We start from the raw sequence: 24,120 nt of genomic DNA on the forward strand, positions 1-24,120 counted from the left end.
GAGGAGAGAGGGTGGAAGAGAAAAAAATGTTTGAAGAAATAATGGCTAAAAACTTTTCATAATTATTGAAAACTATAAACCCACTGATCCAAGAAACTCAGTGAATTCCAGCCACAAAAGACATGAAGAAAACTACACTATGGCATGGTATAGCCAAACTACTTATAACCAGTCATAAAGAGAAAGTCTTAAGAACATCCAGAGAAAACAGTCGTGTTATATAAAGAAGAACAAAGATAAAGTTGACATCAGATTTCTCATTAATAGTGTATAATGCAAGCCAGAAGACAGCAGAAAAACATCTTTAAATTACTCAAAGAAAGAAACTGTCAACTTTAAATTCTGTAGCTGGCAAAAATATTTTTCAAAAACTATGGTGAAACAAAGCTGTGTTCAGGCATACAAAAACTGAAAAAATTCATCACTACCAGATCTGTACTACAAGCAATGTTGGAGGGTGTCCTTTAGACCAGGGGTCCCCAACCCCTGGGCTGCAGACTGATACCGGTCCGTGGCCTGTTAGGAACCAGGCCACACAGGAGGTGAGTGGTGGGCGAGTGAGCGAGTGAGCGAGCGAGCGAAGCTTCATCTGCCACTCCCTACCGCTCCCCGTTGCTTGCATTACCACCTGAACCATTGTCCCCCCGCCCCAGTCCGTGGAAAAATTGTCTTCGGTCCCTGGTGCCAAAAAGGTTGGGGACCGCTGCTTTAGACAGAAGTTAAATAATGCCCTGAATTACTTTGAAGTAAATCCCAGACATCAAATTATTTCATTTATAAATACTTCAGTATGTATCTCTGAAAGATAAAGGCTTACCAGAGTAGTACAGGCATACCTTGTTTTATTGCACTTTGCTTTATCATGCTTCACAGATATTGTGTGTGTGTATGTGTTTAATAAATTGAAAGTTTGTGGCAGCCCTGCATCAAGTGTGTTGGCATCATTTTTCTAATAGCAGTCGCTCAGTTCGTACCTCTATGTCACGTTTTGGTAGTTCTCACGTTTCAAAGTTTTTCATTATAATTGTATTTGTTATGGTGATCTGTAATCAGTGATGTTACTTTTTTTTGATATTGGAAAAAGATTATGACTCGCTGAAGGCTCAAGTGATGGTTAACATTTTTTTGCAATAAAGTTTTGTTTTGTTTTGTTTTATTTCGGCCGCACTGCACAGCACGCAGGATCTTTTAGTTCCCCTGACCAGGGACCGAACCCGTGCCCCGTGCATTGGAAGCACAGAGTCTTAACCACTGGACCGCCAGGGAAGCCCCAGCAATAAAGTATTTTTACATTAAGATATACATTATATTTTTTAGGCATAATGTTTTTGGGCACTTCCTATAATATACTGCAGTATAGTGTAAACATAACTTTTACATGCACTGGGAAACCAAAAAATTTGTGTGACTCACTTCATTGTGGTGGTCTGGAACTCAACCTGCGATATCTCCAAGTCATGCCTGTGTTATCATACCTTAAAAAGTTAACAGTTCCTTAATATCAAGCCTCTAGTCAACACCCATCAGTTTTTCACCTCAAGCTTAGTAACCTTTGATGGTCATTGCCTAGATCCATTACTTTACCAGGAGTTGCAGTGATCATTTTATCATTCCTTCTGCTTTTATTAACTAGCAGGTCACTCTAAAGAGGAGCTTTTCCTCAACAAGTTTTTTGTTTTCCTGAATTACTAATCATATAGGAAAGAGAAATACTTGATTCTCTCCCTTTGTTTTCAAAATAATGAGTTGGTTCCTTAGCATCCTCCAAGGGGAGCAGTAAAGGGTGAGTGTGTATTAAGACATTATCAGGGGACTTCCCTGGTGGTCCAGTGATTAAGACGCCATGCTTCCACTGTAGGGGACATGGGTTCAATCCCTGGTCAGGGAACTAAGATCCCGCATGACATGCCCTTGGCGCACCTAAAAATAAATAAATAATTAAAAAAATTATTAGAAACTCATAGTGTTTAACATAATAGAAGTATTTAAATTTATTTCAGCTATTACTCTTTTCTAACTAAAAAAAAATCTTTGTGGTATACAATATGTCATACGTTATTGACAGTGTCAATATGGCATTGATATATGTCAATGTAGTTGACATACAATGAAGTGCACAATTTGATGAGTTTGAACATGTGTGTATATATATATCTGTGAAACTATCACCATAATTAAGATAGTGAATATGTTTATCTCCCCAGACTTTTCTGGTACACCTTTATGGTACCTTTTCTCTACCCCTCTCATCCTATCTCCAAGCCACTTCTGATCTGTTTCTGTCACCACTCGTTAGTTTGCATAAATGAAATTATACAGTGTGCATTCTTGTTTGTCTGGCTTCTTCTTTTTTAATCTTTATTTTGAATGTTTTATAGAATTTATTTATTTATTTATTTTTGGCAGCATTAGGTCTTTGTTGCTGCACGTGGGCTTTCTCTAGTTGCGGCGAGCGGGGACTGCTCTTCATTGCCATGTGTGGGCTTCTTACTGCAGTGGCTTCTCTTGTTGAGGAGCACAGACTCTAGGCGCACAGACGTCAGTAGTTGTGGCATGCAGGCTCAGTAGTTGTGGCTTATGGGCTCTAGAGCGCAGGCTCAGTAGTTGTGGCGCATGGGCTTAGTTGCTCTACGGCATGTGGGATCTTCCCGGACCAGGGCTCGAACCCGTGTCCCCTGCGTTGACGGGTGGATTCTTAACCACTGTGCCACCAGGGAAGTCCAATTTCACTACCTTTTAACGATTTCTGGTGTTTGTCATTTCTTTTCTTTTTTTCTTTCTTTTAAACTTTATTTTTTAGGCTGTGCCTTGCGGCTTTTGGGATCTTAGTTCCCCGACCAGGGATTGAACCCATGCCCTCAGCAGTGAAAACACAGAGTCCCAACCGCTGGATTGCCAGGGAATTCCTGGGTGTTTGTCATTCTTTTTTTAGATCTGTATTTCATCTGGTATCATTTTCCTTATGTCTGAAGAACATCCTTTAACATTTCCTCACAGAGCTGATCTGTTGGTGATGAATTCTTTTGCATTGCTGAAAAAAGTATTTTACTTCCATTTTTAACAGTTTCTCTCCCCTCCTTTTTTTTTTGCGGTATGCAGGCCTCTCACTGTTGTGGCCTCTCCCGTTGCGTAGCACAGGCTCCGGATGCACAGGCTCAACGGCCATGGCTCACGGGCCCAGCCACTCTGTGGCATGTGGGATCTTCCCAGACCGGGGCACGAACCCATGTCCCCTGCATCGGCAGGCGGACTCTCAACCACTGCGCCACCAGGGAAGCCCCTCCCCTTTTTTTTTGGATTTCTTTTTTTTTATAATAGTACTATGGTTGATTTACAGTATTATATTAGTTGCAGGTGTACAACATAGTGATTCAATATTTTTATAGATTATACTCCATTTAAAGTTATTATAAAATGATGGCTATGTTTCCCTGTACTGTACAATATATCCTTGTTGCTTATTTATTTTATACATACTATTGATAGTTTGTGTCTCTTAATCCCATACCCCTATCTCATCCCTCTCCCCTTCCATCTGCCTATTGATAACCACTAGTTTGTTCTCTATATCTGTGAGTCTGTTTCTCCTTTGTTATCTACAATTGTTTGTTTTATGTTTTAGATTTCACATGTAAGTGATAACACAGAGTATCTGTTGTTGTCTTTTTCTGTCTGACTTATTTCACTGAGCATAGTACTCTCTAGGTCCATCCATGTTGTTGCAAATGGCAGAATTTCATTCTTTTTTCGTTTTTTGAGGAACTTCTATAGTGGCTATCCCAGCGGTCACTTGTGATACTTTAACTGTGTTTGATCCACACTCTCTGGTTTGCATTGTTTCCAGCAGCAAGTCTGCTGTCAGTCTTACCTTTGGTTTCCCTGCATGCATGTAAGATGTCTTTTTTCCTTTGGCTGCTTTATCTTTTATTTTATCTTTTTATTCCTGATTTTAAACATTGATATAATGTCCTATCATGTTTCCTTCATATTTCTTCCTGGAGTTCTTTGAGATTTTGGATTTGTGGTTTGTATTTTTCACAGATTTGGAAAAGTTTTGACCATTAATTTTCCAAATACATTTCCCTACCCCCATCCTTGGGGCTCCAATGCATGTGTGTAGTAGGCCACTTGATGTCCCACAGCTGACTTATGTTTTGTACATATTTTCTCAGCCTTTTTTCCATCCCTTTTATTTTGTGATGGCCTTAAATTCACTAATCTTTTCTTCTACAATATCTAATCTGACGTTAATCACCTCCAGCATACTTTTCATTTGAAAAATTGTACTTTTTATATCTAGGTGTTTGATTTGCCTTTTTTTTTCATGTATTCCTATCTCCTTCTCATGGTTATACTTTCTTCTACTTTTGAATACATGAAATATATTTATAACAGCTATTTTAATTCCTTGTCCAGTTCTTCCATGTTCCGTTTATAGGTGATTTTGATTGATATGATTGCTTTTTCTTTTCCTCGTGGGTGGTCTTTTCTTACTTCTTTTGCATGCTTATTAGTTATTGATTGAATGCCGAGCATTGTAAATTTCACCTCCTTTGTCGGAGTTTTTTGTATTCTTTTAATATGTGTAATTCTGAATTTATCATTGGATGTAGTTAAGTTACTTGAAACCAGTTTGCTTTTATGTTTCATTGGGCTGGACCAGAACAGTCTTTAATCTGGGACTAATTTATCTCACTACTGAGTCAATACCCTTCTGAGTATTCTCCTTAGTGCCCCATATATTGGGAGGTCTTTTCAATTAACAGCTAGGTGAAACATGAATGATTGCTTGACCTGTGTGACCTTCAGAATTGTTCTGCATGCTCCTTGAAGGCAGTTTCTTTTCCAGCTTTGGACCTTTTCATCACACACCTGCGCTTGTTAGTACTAAGCCAGTAAAGACTTAAGGGGAACCTTTCACAGATTTTTGGAGTTCTGTGTTGATCGCTTGTCTTCAGTACTCTGCCTTGTAGATTCTAGGTGTCTTGGCCTCATCAGTTCTGAATGCTGTCTCCTCACTTGAGGGGGCTTCTAGACCCTGTTTAGGTTCACCCTACCTGTGCTGCAGGCTGGAAACTCCATCCAGGCAATTGTAGGACTAACCTTGTTTCTTTTCTTCTGAAGGATCACTGCCTCTGTTGTCTGTTGTCCGATGTCTGAAACCTATGATTTTAGGGATTTCGTCTGCTTTTTTTAGTCATATAGGGTGAGAGGATAAGTTATTATTACTCTGTCATGGCTTAATGAATAAGTGTACTGCCTAGGATGTAACGGAAGGCATCTTAGTGAGTTGCCATTAGCGAGAACTATTCTCCTTTGCCTGCACAAATTAATGGGTGCTTTAAAAGTAGTGTTCAAGCAGAGGTCATTTGTCATCATTGGTTGTGGACAGGTTGGGAAGGTCAGGAAGCCTTGATCCACTGTCCTTTAGGGTTATGAGGGAGATATTAAGTCATTCTAACAACATTTTTATCCCATTTCCCCTGATGTATTGGTAAGACTATCCTATCACCTACTTCAGTAGTGAAGAGGGAAATGACCAAGCATGCCTCAGCTCCTTTTTCAACCTTATGTGTTTTTTTTATATGTCATGTAGTGTCAGGCCTCTCTTAGTAAGTTTTACCTCATCAAGGGTTGGTGATAGTATGTTGTGATACTTAATTGCATTAGATTATAAGACTGGAGAATTCTGAAGTAGTTCCTCATCAGGAAGGGTTGAAGGTGGCACAAATGTTAGAATTTTAAAAATGATTTTCAAAAAGCTCCATCCTTATTGCTTTTTTAAAAGTGGGGTGCCTAGTGTTTGGATGTTGAACTACCTTGTGTTAGAATTATTTTAGTAACAGACTTTTATTTTTCAGTTATTCAAGCGAAGAAATGTTGCTACAGCAGAAGAAGAAACAGAAGAAGAAGTTATGTCAGATGGAGGCTTCCATGAGGCTCAGATTAATAACATGGAGATGGCACCAGTAAGTGGGATAATGAAAGAACCTCTTTTTACTCTTTTTCTGATGAAGATATGAGGTTAGATCTTTTTTGGAGTTTAAAATAAAAAGGTTAGGGGAGTTCCCTGGTGGCCTAGTGATGAGGATTCTGGGCTTTCACTGCAGTGGCCCATGTTCAATCCCTGGCTGGGGAACTGAGAGCCTGCAAGTTGTGTGGTGCAGCCAAACAAAAAAAAAGGTTAGATGGCTATGAAAAGTACTTGGCATTTCAGTTTTAAAAGGAAACTATATCTGTAAACTCGTGGTTCATAAATGTTTATTATATTTTGAATAACATGCAGTTAAACAGAATTAACTAATTATGAGATCAATTCAGCTATTAAAACTTAAAAGGATAATTATAAAATTATTCCTTAAAAGTTGATAATAAGCAATACTTTAAAGGAAATCCCAATTTGTTACTCATTCCAAGTACAAAATTGGACATATTCATATGATTTTAAAAACTGATTCCACATCACAAGAATTTTCTATTGTAACCCATTTTGTAACTTTCTTGAGGTTGCATAAACAGATAAAAATTATGCTTTATTTATATGGATCACCCCTGTCTAGATTTCCAGTTTATTTTGATCAATTGTATATGTTTTAATAGATCATATATATACATGGTTTTCAAAAAAAGAAAAATCTTTTTCTGCTGCCTTAGTCACCCAGTTTCTTTCCCCACTGGCAACCACTGTTAGTAGATTCTTATTATTCCTTTTGAGAAAAACCCCTCTCTTTTTTTTGGCAAATAGTAGCATATTCACAGTATTTTATAGATTTTTTTCTCTTTTTTTACTTCATAGATATCCAGTTTTTATGGACGAGCTTTCTTTTGGAATTAGAGCAGTTTAAATTGCTTTGGAATCTATGTAGACGTTATTGCCAACACTATTATTTTGTGAACTCTTCTAGGCTCTTCAGGAAGTTGAAGAGTTTTTTCTCTCTCTCTCTTTTTTTTTTAAAGTGGACGTTAAATGATTATGAAGTATTTTGTGGACTGTATTACTCAGGGTTCTACAGAGGAAACAGAACCAATTTGGGGGTGGGGGGAGAGGAAGAGAGAGAGAGATTGATCCACCAGTTGTTTGATTTTAAGGAATTGGCTCATGCAATTGTTGGACCTGTTAAGTCTGAAATATGTAGGGTAAGCCAGGAGGTTGGAAATTCAGGTAAGAGTTGATATTATAGGTTTTTTGTTTTTTTTTTTTGCCACGCTGGGTCTTTGTTGTGGCATGCAGGTTCTTCTTCGCTGTAGTGTGCGGGCTTCTCTCGTTGTGGCATGCAGGCTTAGTTGCCCCGCAGCATTTGGGATCTTAGTTCCCCGACCAGGGATTGAATCTGCATTCCCTGCATTGGAAGGTGGATTCTTAACCATTGGACCACCAGGGAAGTCCCGATATTGTAGTTTTGAGGTTGATTTCCTTCTTCAAGAGACTTCAGTCTTTGCTCTTCAACTGATTGAATGAAGCCTACCCATATTTTGGAGGATAATGTGCTTTACTCGGGTGTACTGATTTAAATGTTAATCACACCTAAAAAGTACTTTCACAGTAACATCTAGATTGGTGTTTGTCCAAACAACTGGGTACCATAACCTAACCAAGTTGACACATAAAATTAACTGTCCCAGTGTATTCCTTGTCATTGTGGCATCCATACCCAACTCCTTAAACCATACTGAGTCTCAGATAAAGACAATGACAAGGTCATACCTCCTTGTAACATGATACAGCTATCCTGCATGCAGCTGAAAATGCACTAACCTTTTCCCCAGAAGGGGAAAAGTCCTTGGGTGATACTTACTTCTCTCTTGGATATCCTGTAACTTAAATACTCTGATGTGAAGTTAACAATATTTAAATACTATGAATGTAAAGTCAGTACATCTTATGTTATATGATAAGGGGATAAGAGAGAGAAGAAAACAAAGATATATGTGGAAATATAATCATAGCAAAATCATACAGGTACTTTTGCTTATTCAGGAATCAGACTTACAAGTTTCAAAGTAGTTACTTTTCTGACTTGTAAGAGCAGAATGCTTCATTCTCCCCATGGGTTATTCTTAAGTGTTAGGTATTGCTTACCAACCACCTTGCATGTACAACTCAGTGCAGCTTTCTTCACAGTTTATCTTGTTGACTGTTACCCTTCATGAAATGATAAGAACTTTATTTCATTGTGACAAATGATCCTGAGAAGAAAGTTTAACCACTAATGCTGAGGATGGCTTGTAGTGGGAAATGGGAAAGTGCTAGTAAAGCAAGAAACTAGTGGGAAACTGAAAAGTTTTAATAAGGCAAGAAAATAGAAATTTTAAATAAATTTAAGAGTCAGCTGTTGAATTTGACAGTGGCTAGAATCTGTGATTTATATAAGACTACTCTATACTCATTCAGTAAATATTTGTTGAACGTCTAAAGTATGCCACCCATCAGGGATGTAGTGGTAAGATAGACAGGGTGTTTTGCTTTCATGGAGGTTACAGTATACTGGGGGAACCTAAGCAATAAACAGATAACTAAGAAGAATAACTGATAACTGAAAAGGGCTGGGCATAGGATTAAAATAAGAGTGATGTGATCACAGAGATAGAGTAGCTGCTTTAGATTTGAAGGTCAGGAAAAGCCTTCTTTTATAATTTAACATTTAATCTGAATGACAAGGAGCAGCCAGCCATGTGATGAGCAGGAGAGGAAGAATAATAAACACCTTGTCTTAGTGTTTACTACTAACATTACTTTCTCACGGTTGTGAGCTTTTTAATGATAGACAAAGATTTTTGGCTTCATCACATTATTAATCATCTCATACATTTATATATGCAAAGATTATCCTACCGTTGTGTAACTCTTGTAGATAAATATAATTAACTCAGTAACTTGGCCGTAATTTGTACTCTTTGTTTTCCTTTGAATTTAAGTTAAAATTTTATTATATTTGTTTTTTGTTTGTGATTCCAGGGTGGTGTTATTACTTCTGACATGATTGAAATGATATTTTCCAATAGCCCAGAGCAACAGCTTTCAGCAACACAGAAATTCAGAAAACTGCTTTCAAAAGGTGAGTTCTGAATATGTTAAGTATATTTTTCATTTATTTACAAAGTATTACTTTCCCATAATCTGTTTTTCACACTACAGATAACTTGCTTTGGAGTATCTCTATCAACAGAATAAAAGGACACATACAGACATAGGTATATTATGAGCCATGGCTAATTTTTGAATTTCCTTTTTTATTTGTGTGATCTTACCAGGACCAGAAGGCAGCATTATTTTCATTTCTGAGGTATCTTATAAAAGATCTTAAAGTGATAAGAACAGTAGCAGTATTTCATGTTAATTCAAATTGAGAAATTCCACTCTTTTTTAAGAAAAACTTAAACTATCACTTGAAAGAGTAGTGATTGTTGATTCTAATGTTAGCAGTTTATCGCTGAAATTTAAGTATGGATTTATTGGTGGACAGGATAACTACCTTTTTGGTGTGCGTGTGTGTATAATTAGGGTAGAATGGGATATGATACTTCTTGTTATCTGGGCAAGTGAGAACTCTGGAACTCTGAGCCATATTAAAATGTTGATAGTAAATCAGCATTAAAACAGTTAACCACCCCCTCCCCCGCATAATAAGTTATGGTTGTTTGGAGTCATCAGTGATAAATTAATATATCCCTTGAGGTTAACTGGAAAGAAAACCTACTACCAGAGCAAAAAGTAATTGCTTTTTGGATGACAACCTGTTAAAAATAGCTGAAGGCCATTATCATATTACCGTCCCCACCCTTCTAAAAATGTCTTATCTCTTTTCAGCATGCTGAGATGGGTTTCTCAGATAATGTGGTTTTCCAAGGTCTTTCAACACTCTGCTACTTTCCTGCATGTATTCTAGTTTGCCAGCCATTCCTCTTAAAATGTGATAATACAGTACTCCAGATGCATTCTTATTACTCTAAGATGTGGTGGGAGATTGCCTTCATTGTCCTGAAACTATACATTCCAATAATGTACTCCAGGCTAGCATCATTTATTTTGGTTTATTTTGGTAGTCATGGCATAGTAATGTTTCATTGCATTTTCAGCGATCTATACTCCCTAGTACTTTTCTTTATGAACTGTTTTGAGGTTTCGTCTGTGAAGTCATGTGGATTTTTAAAAATTGCTTTAAAAAAATCTAAAAGCTGAATTTTGCTTTATCCCTGCTGTTTTATTGCCATTTTAGGCTTATTGTTATTCTTTCTATAAGTTGTTTCTGTAATCTAGCACGTTAACTACTTCATTTTTATTGTCATCATCAAATTTATTTGTTGTGTTTATACGAATGGTTGATAAAAATGTTGAACCAGGCAAAGAACATGTCATTAGAGCTTGCTGCAAATTAACATTGAACCATTAGTCATCCCTTCCCAGTACAGGCCATTGACTTAGCTAAGAGTCCCTAGTAGTACTGTAATCCAGCTGCCATTTTTCTTGCGTAGCTACATGAATGTCATCAAAAACTTTGTCAAATGTCTTGCTGAAATTACAATGCTAATCGTTTAGGACATTTCTAATCTATTTGTCCAACAAGTTTCTATTGAATGATTTTATTTATAAGATACTCTATTGTCATAAATGAAAAAGATTAATTTGGCAAGTCATTCTTAGTGAATTTCTGCTGACTCCTGCTTATCACTACAGCAGTAAAATTAGATCCTGCAAGCACAGAATCTCCTAATCCAGTTTCTTCGGACAATTTATGTTAAATAAAAAAGAGAGACTTAAAACCCATACACAGAAAAAGGGTTAGAAGGAAGTATACCAAAATAATAACAGTGGTTGTCTTTTGATGTTTTTCCCCATACTTTCTAAGTTTTCTAAAATAGTAGAGGCAGTAATTTTAAGAATTCTGCCCATCATATTTCCATGTTAAGGCTTCCCTTATTCTGAAACCTTTTAAGCTACCCTAGTCTCAAAGTGACTGAACTCAGTTTTACATTTTTTTTTCTGTTTTGGATTTACAATATGAAAGAGATGCTAAAAATGGAGGGAGGGATATTATGAAGTAAGTTTGAGCTTTATAAAGTCCTTGCCTTGAAATCAAAGGATTATTTTTCTTCTTTCCTTTTATTTTTATGGGGAGACAGAACCTAATCCTCCTATTGATGAAGTCATCAGCACACCAGGAGTAGTGGCCAGGTTTGTGGAGTTCCTCAAACGAAAAGAGAATTGTACATTGCAGGTGCGGACCATTTTCATTTCTTGCCTCATATCTTAATTCCCTTTACAGAGTTACATTTTGTATTCAGATTTGTTACTTATTTTAATCTATATGAAGGGTTAGTTTTTTGATACTGATGTTCCTGACAACCACATTGCAAGCTGCTTTGATAGCTTTGTTAACATCCAGGCTCTTGGTTTTACTCTTTAAAATTCTTGTTACTTTTTATTTTATGATGACTATGGATCATACTTACCTGGTAGGGAATTGTTTGCAGTAGAGGAGCCATTATAAGGACCTAAGTGTGGACTATGTAAAATCTGGTTCTGAAGGATTTTTAGATTGTACTTGTTGGGTTTCTCAGGGCTGTGTAACATGGGCTAGATCAGAGACTCACTGATCCCCAAACCTGGTACTAATTAATCCTTCCCCTGCACCCCTGGCCCCACCCCAAAAGAGCTGACAAGGATGTAGCCTTGTTGGGAATGTGTGTGCTTTCTCCTATGTTAGTTTACTGTATTAGTACTGTTGTATAGGGGTTCCAAGAGAAAATTCTACAGCTTCTGGATTAGATAATTTTTACAGCAAAAAGAACCAACTATCAACTGACTCTCATCTTGGGAGTTATCTAGAAATTTAAAAATACTATATTGTTCCTGAATAAAGTTGGATCTTAAGTAAACTAGTAATTAAGTAATTCAGTAGCTAGACTTCCTTGGAGTAACCAACTGAATCAATTTCTGAGTTATTCTTTAACAAATACCTGTAATTCCTAAATTCTCACTTGTAGGATCTAATCTGAGTGGCTCAGGCCCTTTAGAAAGATTCTGTAACTATAAAGATTGGTTAGGTCCTACATAGATTACAAAATGGGGTTATTTTTCCAAGTAAATATTTGCTAATAACAAGTTAATCATAAAGATAACTTTCACCGCCATGTTTACCTTTGCCTTACTCTAAGGGTGTAATAAGGACTGGGGCATCTTTATAAGTATAAGTAACAGCTCCTCTCCCCAGGTTCCTTACTGTCCAGAGCATTATTGATAATTCATAAGACTTGATGCTTTGTCTTGATATTTTCTCTCCTTTCCTCCCATCCCATCCTTCTCTCTCTTTTACTCTCTTTGTTGCGGTGATGAGTTCCTTCCAGAGGAAAAACAGGAAGTCCAGAAAAGGTAGAGTACTTCAGTGTCCCATCAGTTTTTCTTCTCCAGTTTGACATTTACTAATCCCCAAGTTCATTTGAATTAAGATTCTGTTTTGTTGGCTGCTTCCTGGATTGTAATTCTGGTCCCCATCTAAGGCCAGGATCACCAGACACCTGGAAAATAATCAGGTTCACCTAGAGAGCAAAGAAAGAGGACTTTTCTCAGAAAAAAAGGAAATCCAGACAACCAAGACTGCAGAGAACAGAGCCTGAGCCCCTTAAGCAACCTGTCAAGAGAACCAGAGGGACCAAATGAAGAGCCTTACTGCAGTTTATCATTTGAAAAGCTTTGTAGGAAGAGGGAGGTAGGGAAAATTTATCATTTTGTTCATGTGGAAGTATGTTTCTATCCTGCCTCTGACAATGAGAGTAATTCAGAGATATTAAATTTACGTCTGGACTTAGCAGTTTTTAGTAGGTGGTTGCAGAGGTCCAGTTCCTTAATGTGTTAAAGGAAGATGGTATAACTTTCTAGTCCTAAAAAGAAAAATGTCAGAGAATTTGGTCTTTCCCCATCCCCACCTTCTCCAGTATTCCCTAAAGAGCACAGTATATTCTCTCAGGCAGTGCCCTCTCCTGGCTAACACTTGTAAATTCTACATCATTTTTGATTTTGTAATCCTAGAGTTTGTATCTTAACACATCTGAAGATGAAAGCCTTCAGAAATCTCTAATTTGCTTCTATCAGAATTCTCAGATTCCACCCTTGTGCAGCCTAACTAATAATTAGGCTGAAAGATTGAGAAATGATTCCTCTGGAAGTGACCACCTCGTGATTTTCACCTTAGCGATCCAAAGACTCTAGAGATAATGAACCTGTTTATTATATAAAGGTCATCATCCCCAGCTTTTCTTCTGTGTGCATTTAAGCACAATATGGTGTTCTTTCTCCAGTGTGACTAATGGGTACCCTTGACTACCCCAGAAGCAGGAGGAGCAAATATATTGATGGAGACCTTAGAGCCAGGAGACTTCATTGTTAAATAATTAGACGTGCTCTGGGAAGCTTGGAGGGTATACCTTCCTCTGTCTTCTTGGAGAGCGCTAGGATGTGAGTTATCCATGATATTCCTACCTGCTTATTAGAAGTTTGAATAGTGTGTCTTTGGAATGGGGTGTTTGCCATTTCTCTTCTAGAAAGAGAGTAATAATATGTAGTCATGATAGCTAAACTCAATAATAAATCACTGGACAAACTTATTCCCTTCATTCCGTACATAAAGAACTGTGAATCCTAGTGAAGGGCTTCTTCACTTTCTTTCTGGCTTTCCTTATCAGTGGGATACTGCAAACCAGGGAGATAAAAATGCCTGCTTTTGGCAGTGCTACCTAGATACTCACTTGCCCTCAAATGAGATGAATATGGGTGGAATCTAGGACTTTGGAAGCCGACTCTGCCGTTTAACTAACAGCATTCTCAAACACAGTGACATGCAGGCCTCAGCCATACATGAGAGCCTTGACATGAGATTGGTCTGCCTTATGGTGTATTCCCTGGGCCCACTTGGTTTGTTTTTTTTGAGTCCAGGTCCAACATCTTTGTACTGTCCTTTGCAGTGCTGAGATGGTGTATTCCCAAACCTTCTTATAGAAGCTTATAAAAATAGCTAGAAATAAGTAAATTGCTTCCTAGTTCCAGTCATTAAACAGATACTCCTCTTAAAGTTGTAAATTTGAATTAAATTGGTTTAGTTTTCCCATTTCTACCTTTCTTGTCCACACTAAAAGCTTAATGTGGTAAACTGCAGTTAAGCCTTCATCTTCCTATGTTTTTTCCCCATCTTCATTGATCCCTCTACCTATCTTAAAAGGTTGCTCAGATGACTCAGGCACTGTTCTCTGCAGAGTTTGATATCTGGATTTATTTTTCTGATGTGAGCCTCTCTTTTCACTTGCTCTCCAGGTGAGCCTGGCATTTGCTAGGAACCAGAGTGGAACCGGCAAAGTGGCCAGCAACAGAGTCCTGATCCAAATGGAGAAAGGGAACCAGGCGTACTTCAACCTGGAGTGGGAAACTTGATAGGAGGTCAGAAGTACTTCAGTTTTGGATTCTCATTTTCCTTATTTTAAGGAACTGAGCACCAGAAGGTAGAGATTGAGAAAGGAAAAAGAGAACATACCAAAATCTTCAGCGTGCCCTTCAGATTTCAGTTGTAGCCTTATTTAGAAAGTTCTGGACAGTGAAAAATAATAGTGGAATTACAATTTGTAAGCAATCACAGCTGCATGACAGGTTGTTTCCTTGCATGATGCCATTCTTGGAACACTAAGAATATAGTAGTTTAAAACAACAAAGAGGAGTAAAGATTATAATAATTTTGGGTACTACTTCAGGTGATACCATTTCTTAAGTTTTTTTCATTTCATCTTGTTGCTGAGTTTTTCTTGAGTTACATGGTTACTTAAATTACCTTTTCTGGCCATTTCTGTTATAACTTTATGCAATTGCTTTTGGTATCAACTCTGGACATTCCCATTTCACAACTCTCTTTCATGTTAAAATCTGGTCTGGGACCTGAGACGGAAATGTTCACCCCACTCAAAAAAATAAAGACTGCGATACCCAGTGAAAGAGAAACTACATAGTTCAAAGTACAACCAGTTTTTTTAAAACATACTTACATATTAAACACATTTGAAAGTTGCTTCTTCCAAGACTTTAATAGGGGTCTATACTCATGAGGAATTCTCAGTCTCTCTTTCTCTCTGCCTCTCTCTCTGTTTCTGTCTCGCACTCTCTCTCCTCCCGCCTCCTTCTCATGTCACACATATACACATGGGTATAGAAAATTGCACAAATAGAGCTTGATAAGTTTTTACAAGGTAAACATCACAGTAATCAGTGCCGTGTGTGTGTGTGTGTGTGTGTGTGTGTGTGTTTTAATGCTTCATTAATCCATGAATATGATTTGAGTTTTCACTGGCCCTCTGGTTATAGTTATTCATCTACTTCTTTCCCTGGTAATGGCAAAACTACTTCCTGATTTCCATTCTTACCAAGAGAGACCTTGAATCTTGTTTGCATTCAGAGGTTATAATCATTATGTACTTCTTAGTGATAAACATAACTCTGGTACATTCTTCTTTTGCTGAGAAGTCCTAACTTCCGAGTTTCTTCCATTCATGTTCTGGCTATTATTTACTTATTCTCCATTCTCCTAATCATTGTCACTCTATTTTGTTTTGCTTCTCCATTTTATTCATTTCAGTGGCATCTGGAAATCTCTCTTTTTCTGGGAGACCTTTGGGGCTAAACCTCATCAGACAAACAGCAGTTTGACTTCTGTTAGCAATTATTATTCTAATTTCTTCTCATTGATAACTCTTTAATATATCCTTTATCTACTCAGTTTATTGTCACCATTTCTTTTGCATCAAAATCTCACTGCAAACCTTTTTCTCTTTGATATAGATTGCTATGTGTGCTGATCTTATTCATTCTTCACAGGTTGCTTTTCCTCAAAGTTTTCATTTTTTGACATGGTCTCAGATGCTGATGACTCTCTGTTGAACTTTGAGCTTTTCTTCTTGTAGGAAAGTTTGCTTTTGTACCCACTTCATAGTTCATTTTCCTAGTAAGCAAAAGAAGCTACATTTTAGGTGAACTGTGTTTTCCTTTTAGCATACCCTAAATAATAATAACCCTAAATAATCTGTCATATCATTATTTGAAATTTCTTGCCCTAGATACCAAAACTGCAAGCAATTGGAAGACTCTTGTCAGTGTTACAGGTGTGTTTCAGAGAGGAAACTATGGTTGGGGCCATAAGCCTACTAGATTAGGAGGCTGTAATCTAGCTCTCTTTGACTGGCATTACTCAAATGATTAGTGATCATTGGATCTTTTTCTGATAGTTTCCTCATTCATAAACTAGAAAAGCCAGGCTTCTCTGGGTTGTTGTAAGGAACACCTGAGAGTATGTGAATAATGCTTTGAAAGTATAAAGTACTGTATAAATGTCAAGTTTCAATTCAGACAGACTGAAAAGGGTTTGTACATTGGTTTGAGTAGTAATTTAATTACAGAGGTGATATGAGTTTTTATTTTATGATACTCAGTGTTTAAAAGTCTCCTGAACTTCTCTTATAGCAAAGAGTTATCAGGCAAAAAAAAGTTTGACTGTGGTGCTCCTAGTCTGGCCTCCCTGCTGCTGTAATATCAGTGTCCTAACTAGATATCAGACCACTTTATTTCACTTCTGTATATCAAATTTTAGGTTTCTTTGAATATCCCTTCTTTAAGTGTCTTCTGCTATAAATTTACTATCATTCATGTAGCTTTGGACTGGGCTAATCAGATTGTCTTCCCATTTCTTTCATTTTCCTGTACCCCAAGTGATTGATGATTCAGTTTTCCATATGACACCTGCCTTTCAATTGACCCCAAAGCTTAAAGGAGTCACAGCTCCATCTTTTGATGACTTTTTATTGAATTCTCATTCAAGGGGCATGTCACTGAATTTTTTTTCTTCCCCATATGTGCTTCATTAAAGAATATTAAATAGAAGACAGAACAGGAGAAGGAAACAAAACTAAAGTTTAATTAAGAACTCTAAATACAATTGTAATATAAGAGTTCATTCTTGGATTTTAAGAGGTCATTCTTGGATTTCATCATATTAGGCTAAAGAGTCAAGTTACTGTAGAGATGTGTAGAATTAATAACGTGCTGTATTTTTTGTTGGCCATAATTTCCTTCATACTGTTTACCAGTTTATCAACCTTTAAGAATGCTCTTTTTAAAAAAGTCTTAACCTCTGTGCCTTGGTTTGGAGACTTCTCATTTATTGGAAGCTCTATGCTCTGAAGTTGCCATTTCTGTTAGTTGTATGCCCGTTAACTCCTTTCGGACTACTTATCATTTCAGTTGTCTTCTGCCTGTATTTTTCACTCTGCCTGTATTTTACACATTTTACAGTTTTATTCTTTCGCCATTTCACCTGCCCATTTTATAGAAATTATTTAATTTTATTTTTATTAGATAATAAACATGGTTTAAGGCCAAAAGGTACATAAAGGCTTTACTGTAAGTGCCTATCCTTCCCATACTTGTTTCCCATTCACCTCGAGCTCTCTATGTAAGTGACAAGTATTTACAGTTTATTGTGACTCCTTCAAGAGATATTCTGTGCAATAAGTAAATTGATGCATATATTCCTTTTTATTTGGAAAATACAGTATGGTACCATATTAATGTACATTGTTTTTCTTTTTCCTGCATTTATGTCTTGGGAGATCATTCCATGTCAGTATATGAAGCACTCCCTCATTCTTCTTACGGTCTCATGTCAGCTCTGCCTTGATCTGAAATTTTAGACACCCTGAGTATTCCTCTAGGCTAAGGTTATTTCCTCAGGAATTCTTCATTTAAAATTAATATAGTATTTACCTGATAGATTATGTGTAAATAATGATCTCAGATTCTTTTCTTCATGCACAGAAAACCTTATTGTTATAAGTAAACAAGCTATTAAATTCTAATAAGATAATGAAATTATTTTTATCTTTATAGTTTGAGTCAGCTTGGGTACTGACAAATATTGCTTCAGGAAATTCTCTTCAGACCCGGATTGTGATTCAGGCAGGAGCTGTGCCTATCTTCATAGAGTTGCTCAGCTCAGAGTTTGAAGATGTCCAGGAGCAGGTAAAAATTGAAACAAGTAAAGAGAAGCAGGTCAAAGAATACAATTTTTCCCTTCAGTCTTATATTCAGAATCTCAGTTTTACCGCTTGGATATGACAATCCATGGTTCATCACAGGGAGTGTTCTAGAAACCTAAACTTAACCAAAATAGAAAATTTCATAGTGAATATAGGCAGAATTTCTCCTAGAAACATAAAACCATTTTTCCCTTCCAACCCTGAAATTCTTTAAGTCCCATAGATATACATTTTAGACCATGTAAACAGTTGCTGAGTTTTTTCTTATAGTAATCTCTAGTGTTGATTGACATAGCAAGTCTTTGCCACTTTTGTGCAGAAAATCACTTAGAAAACATGAAATTTTAATTACTGTAAAGTTTGTCAAATTCATAAATATAAATCATTACTAAATGAATATGACTTTCTTCTACAGCTTTATTGAGGTATAATCAACCTACAGTAAACTGCATATGGTTAAAGTGTATAATATGATAAGTTTTGACATATGTATATATCCATGAAACTGTCATTACAGTCAAGATAATTAATATATCCATCATCCCCAAAAGTTGAGTAAAGTTTTCTGCATTTTGGTTGCTCTTAAATTCCTGGCTCACTGTTTTCTTTTGTAAGCAAGCTTAAAATACATTTGTAATCAGCTGAGTAAGCCATTTGGATCTCTGCTATGTTCCAATGGCTGTATGGAATGTTACTTAAGGGTAGGGCCCCCTAAGATTAAGAATATGTTTAAGGGGCTTCCCTGGTGGTGCAGTGGTTGAGAGTCCGCCTGCCAATGCAGGGGACGCGGGTTTGTGCCCTGGTCTGGGAGGATCCCACATGCTGCGGAGCGGCTGGGCCCGTGAGCCATGGCTACTGAGCCTGTGCGTCCGGAGCCTGTGCTCTGCAACGGGAGAGGCCACAACAGTGAGAGGCCCGTGTACCACAAAAAAAAAAAAAGAATATGTATAAGAACTGGTACCTCCTTTTAATAAGTTTACTCCCATGAGTATTCACATGTATACTTATATAATAGTATTGATCTTCTTCCACCAATCCCACAACTATTTCATTTGACTCCCTGTTGAGTGAACTTAGGGGTTTTAATAGTTAATGTCCATGTATAATATGTTGATTAACTACTGTATAATTTTGTAAAGAGTTATTGTGATATGTTGGCATCTTTTTTGAAAGAATTATGAGAAAATTAAACTCTACAGCCTGTTATTAATGAATAATTCTTTCACAGGCAGTCTGGGCTCTTGGCAACATTGCTGGAGATAGTACCATGTGCAGGGACTATGTTTTAGACTGCAATATTCTTCCCCCTCTGCTGCAGTAAGTTTCTTTTTCTTTTTTTCTTTTCTTTTTTTTTTTTTTTTTGTGAGTAATAAAAATACGGGAAGTTCCTCAGAAAGCAGTGCATCTTTGGAAATCATTTTGGATTTCCTAGTGTTACTTTTCATTACAGATATTTTCTTACTAACTTGTTCAGATCATTTCCTTGGGCATCCTATCTTATTCAAGTGCCAAAATTTTGAATTCCTTGTGTTAGAATTAATTAAGCTTTATTGTTGTAGAGAAGAGCTGTTTGAAGACATCTGTTTATCAATAGCATTAAGTGGTTAAATATTTATATTATGCCATCAGAGAATTAATGCCCATTATATCACTTACCATTGCATCATTATGCTTATAGGTTATTTTCAAAGCAAAACCGCCTGACCATGACCCGGAATGCAGTATGGGCTTTGTCTAATCTCTGTAGAGGAAAAAGTCCCCCTCCAGAATTTGCAAAGGTAAGGATTACGCTTGTGGGAAATTGGCAGAAAAAGTACAGTTAAAAGAGTCTAAGAGGGCTTCCCTGGTGGCGCAGTGATTGAGAGTCCGCCTGCGGATGCAGGGGACACGGGTTTGTGCCCCGGTCCGGGAAGATCCCACATGCCATGGAGCTGCTGGGCCCATGAGCCATGGCTGCTGAGCCTGCACGTCCGGAGCCTGTGCTCTGCAATGGGAAGAGTCTAAGAACCAATATTAATGTGAATAGAAAGAGAATAATTTATTTCTAGAAAAATAGGTCTTTTTATTTTTGTTTGAATTTGAAATAAATTTTCACTGCCTTTAAAAAGCTCTGAATTACTCTTAAAACATGGCATTTTTTGTTTGTAACAAAGTATCTAAAATGCAGAATTTCCTAGCTTTAACACTTAGGAAAATTCCTTTACCTCTCTGATCCACAGAGAGTGTTTTGACAAGGAATCTCACTCTGAGAATTGGTATATGTTAAACTTTGCTCTTTGAAATTGTTTTCCTTGGGCTCTGACTACCTCATCAAAGTAAACTGCAGGGTTATTGACAGCATTCCCAAAGATGGAAATGTCACTTGGCCACTTACTGCTCCATCTTCAGAAGTATTAATCACACCAGAAGTCACCAGGTGTGTGCCTGGTGGCTTTCTGGAGTTTCCCCCCTCATTTCTTGCTTTTTTTCTGTTGAAGTTCATAATCATATCATCTTCCCTTTATAGGTTTCCCCCTGTCTGAATGTGCTTTCCTGGTTGCTGTTTGTCAGTGACACTGATGTACTGGCTGATGCCTGCTGGGCCCTCTCATATCTATCAGATGGACCCAATGATAAAATTCAAGCAGTCATTGATGCAGGAGTATGTAGGAGACTTGTGGAGCTGCTGATGTAAGATATCTTAAAGTGTGTCTGTTCTTTTGTCTCTCATATTAGTTTTCTAGTTGCTGATACTCAAATATTAATGCATTATACTGATTTATTGTGCTTTAGGCTACTGTCTTTTGTTACTTTTTTATACTCATGTCAAATCTGTTTGATTGTTTTGAGGGTTATAAAGAACCTCTCATTCTGCTGTAAGCAACCCTTTAGCAGAAACATTTGGAAAACTTTGATCTATGTAATTCTAGCTCATGATTAATGACCTGAGACCAACCACTGGATAGCAGAAGGCACACTGCCACTAAAAACGATCAGTTTTCATCTTTTTGTCTCATTTAGAGCTTAACCTAGATTGGTGTCAGACTTTGAATTTTATTTTGCTATATCTCTTTGTGATGCCTTTCATTTATGAAGTGGAAGATTTACTGATGGCATAAATAATTTGAGACTGTATTAATCAAATTTTTAGAAAATAGTATCAAATAAAAAAATTAAGAGTGATAACATAATGGGGAAATAGTATAATTAAAAGCCATGTGAAATTTATTGGAGTAAGTACAAAGTAAATGCAAGGAAACATTGCCCCAAAGATGACATGTGGAATGAATTAGATAGTATAATATATAGAATATAAAACTCTGGGGTTGTAAGACAGGAATAAAGACACAGACCTACTAGAGAATGGACTTGAGGATATGGGGAGGGGGAAGGGTAAGCTGTGACAAAGCGAGAGAGTGGTGTGGACATATATATACTACCAAACGTAAAATAGATAGCTAGTGGGAAGCAGCCGCATAGCACAGGGAGATCATCTTGGTGTGTGACCACCTAGAGGGGTGGGATAGGGAGGGTGGGAGGGAGGGAGGGAGATGCAAGAGGGAAGAGATATGGGAACATATGTATATGTATAACTGATTCACTTTGTTATAAAGCAGAAACTAACACACCATTGTAAAGCAATTATACTCCAATAAAGATGTAAAACTGTATATTAAAAAAAAAAACTCTGGGGTTATAGACTGGGTACAGATCAGCAGCATAATGCTGTTGTGAATTAAAAGCAATATAATGCTGGAGGACTCAGAAGTACATCATTCAGAATCTGGGAGAGTAACCTTTTGTACTCTTTAGTCTCTAGATTACTAAATATTTTAACCATTTCTTTTTAGTCATCGGATCTTAAATGTGGAGAAACTGGCACAGTTTTGAGAAGAGTGATCAATCTCATTATATGGGGAGAGAAAATAAGATATTTAGGGCTTCCCTGGTGGCGCAGTGGTTGGGAGTCCGCCTGCCGATGCAGGGGACGCGGGTTCGTGCCCCAGTCCGGGAGGATCCCACATGCCATGGAGCGGCTGGGCCCGTGGGCCATGGCCGCTGAGCCTGCACGTCCGGAGCCTGTGCTTCGCAACGCGAGAGGCCACAACAGTGAGAGGCCCGCGTACCTCAAAAAAAAAAAAAAAAAAGATATTTAAGGAAAGTTAAAGGATATTAACTTACTTAGCCTAAAATCAAGACTTAATATCTGTCTTCAGATATATAAAAGATTTGTGGAGGGGTTTTTCAGACCAGTAAGTCAGCTGAGGTTTAGTAGAAAGAGTCTACTATTTGAAGTATGAGGCCTGGCTTTCATTTTCAAGTTAGCTCAACTGTTGATATATTTTTATTCCTGTGAAAATTAAGTGATTTGTAAAACTTAAAAAAAGTGCTGTATAAATGTTACTATCTCTTTCTATTATCTCAGCAACCATAGAGACCAAGTAAAGAGGAAATGAAACCTGCATTAATGAATAAGAGGGAAAACTTGGACTCCAGGTGATTGAATACCTGGGAAGGGTTATTAGAACAGATTTGTAGTTCTTATCGAAAAGTACCAAACAAAAGGAAAGACAGCCTTTCTTGGGGACACCAAAAACATTTCCTCATCATGATAGGGTTCCTTTAATAACCACCATAGGTGCCTTTCTGCTCCAAGAACCGATCACATATTAATTTCTTTTGGGTTTCAGCCCTAAGGAAAAGAGATTAAAGATAGAACTGTTGGATATAACACATCTTTTTATGGTTGCAGGCATAATGATTATAAAGTGGTTTCTCCTGCTTTGCGAGCTGTGGGAAACATTGTCACAGGCGATGATATTCAGACACAGGTATGAATAAATGGTATCTCTTTCTTTTTTCTTTCAGAAATAGCAGATTGACCCCTCATGATTATGTTTCTGTTACAGTATTTAACTCACATGGGGAGAAATGATACTTTGTTTCATTAATGTTTGTTAAAAGTGTTGGCTTTGGCAACTACTTTCAATACCTTCACTATCTCTGTCTTGACCTATTGCTTTGTGGCAATTTTGGGTTCCCCTATGGTGTAACTTATCCTTTTGGTTCGGTTTATTTCCCACTACTTCTACTTGAAGGGGTTCTTGTGAACATAAGAAGCCTCTAGTAGCATCCTTTCTGTCATCTTCATCTTATCTTCCCTGATGGCTTCCTCCTTTTTGTACACGGTAAGTTTCCTATGTGAGAAGTATCTTCCCTCCTGGTTCTTGATGTCACCTTCTATTCCATTCAAATTTTATATCAAGATACATCACTCACAGTGGATTGTTATAGCCATTTTTCTTCTTGATCTCTCAGATGCATTGGCATCATCTTTAAAATTATCTTCCTAGGCTTCTGTGGTGTTGAAGTATTTTGGGTCTTCTGCCTCATTGACCATTTATTTCTCCTTAGCAAGTTCCTTTACCTGTTCTTTTCTGTTTATGGGATTATCCCCTGGAGGGGATTAGTTTTAGCCTTAGCTCTTCTTAGCCAGCTCTGACTTTCAGCAAGACATTTAATGTCTTCACTTTTCTAATCTCTAAAATTAGGAGACTGAATTTGTTCTCAGGTGTCTTCCAACTCTTAATATTTAACTTTAAATTTATTCTGTCCGCAAGGGAACTGGTGTACCTGGACCTCTGCTTATTTATGTTCCTGTCTCAGTGAATGGCCCCAACAGTTACCCAAGCCAAAAACCTGGACATTAGTTTGATTATTCCCTTTCTGCCACCTTTCTCATCAGTCACTAATGACTGCTATTTCTACTCATTCCTTGCAGTGCTTAGTTCAGACATTTCTTGTATCATTCCCATATCACTAGAAGGATGCTTGTAAAATGCAAATTTGATCGCGTCATTCTCTTAAAATCTTCTTATGGCCTCCTGTTGTCCTTGGACAGTGTTTAAGATCCTTTAAAATCTGGCACCTGTATAATGAAATGCTGTGCAACAGAATGAAGAAGCTAATAGGCATGTATATGGAAAGGTTTCTAGGTTCTGTTGTTTAAAAAGAAAAACAAGGGGCCGAATAGTATGTAGGATATATTACTATTTGTGTAAAAAACGGGCAGGGAGG

The 24,120-nt window shown here is 37.3% G+C and overlaps 1 protein-coding gene across 3 annotated transcripts in view; it reads left to right on the forward strand.

Annotated features, from left to right (window-relative positions):
- Nucleotides 1–24,120, forward strand: part of KPNA1 (karyopherin subunit alpha 1) — a 75,512-nt gene that overhangs the window by 33,482 nt on the left and 17,910 nt on the right. For 2 of the 3 annotated variants that reach the window (XM_079923401.1, XM_079923402.1), the window contains exons 3-10: nucleotides 5,862–5,969; nucleotides 8,957–9,056; nucleotides 11,122–11,216; nucleotides 17,915–18,046; nucleotides 19,292–19,380; nucleotides 19,742–19,841; nucleotides 20,570–20,733; nucleotides 22,796–22,874. In XM_079923401.1, the coding sequence (XP_079779527.1) occupies nucleotides 5,862–5,969; nucleotides 8,957–9,056; nucleotides 11,122–11,216; nucleotides 17,915–18,046; nucleotides 19,292–19,380; nucleotides 19,742–19,841; nucleotides 20,570–20,733; nucleotides 22,796–22,874 (867 nt within the window). Of the gene's footprint in view, nucleotides 1–5,861; nucleotides 5,970–8,956; nucleotides 9,057–11,121; nucleotides 11,217–14,412; nucleotides 14,429–17,914; nucleotides 18,047–19,291; nucleotides 19,381–19,741; nucleotides 19,842–20,569; nucleotides 20,734–22,795; nucleotides 22,875–24,120 lie in introns of those variants that run through there. The other variant, XM_079923403.1, reaches the window with a different exon arrangement.

Source organism: Stenella coeruleoalba, assembly GCF_951394435.1.
Source record: "Stenella coeruleoalba genome assembly, chromosome: 5".
Taxonomy (NCBI): domain Eukaryota; kingdom Metazoa; phylum Chordata; class Mammalia; order Artiodactyla; family Delphinidae; genus Stenella; species Stenella coeruleoalba.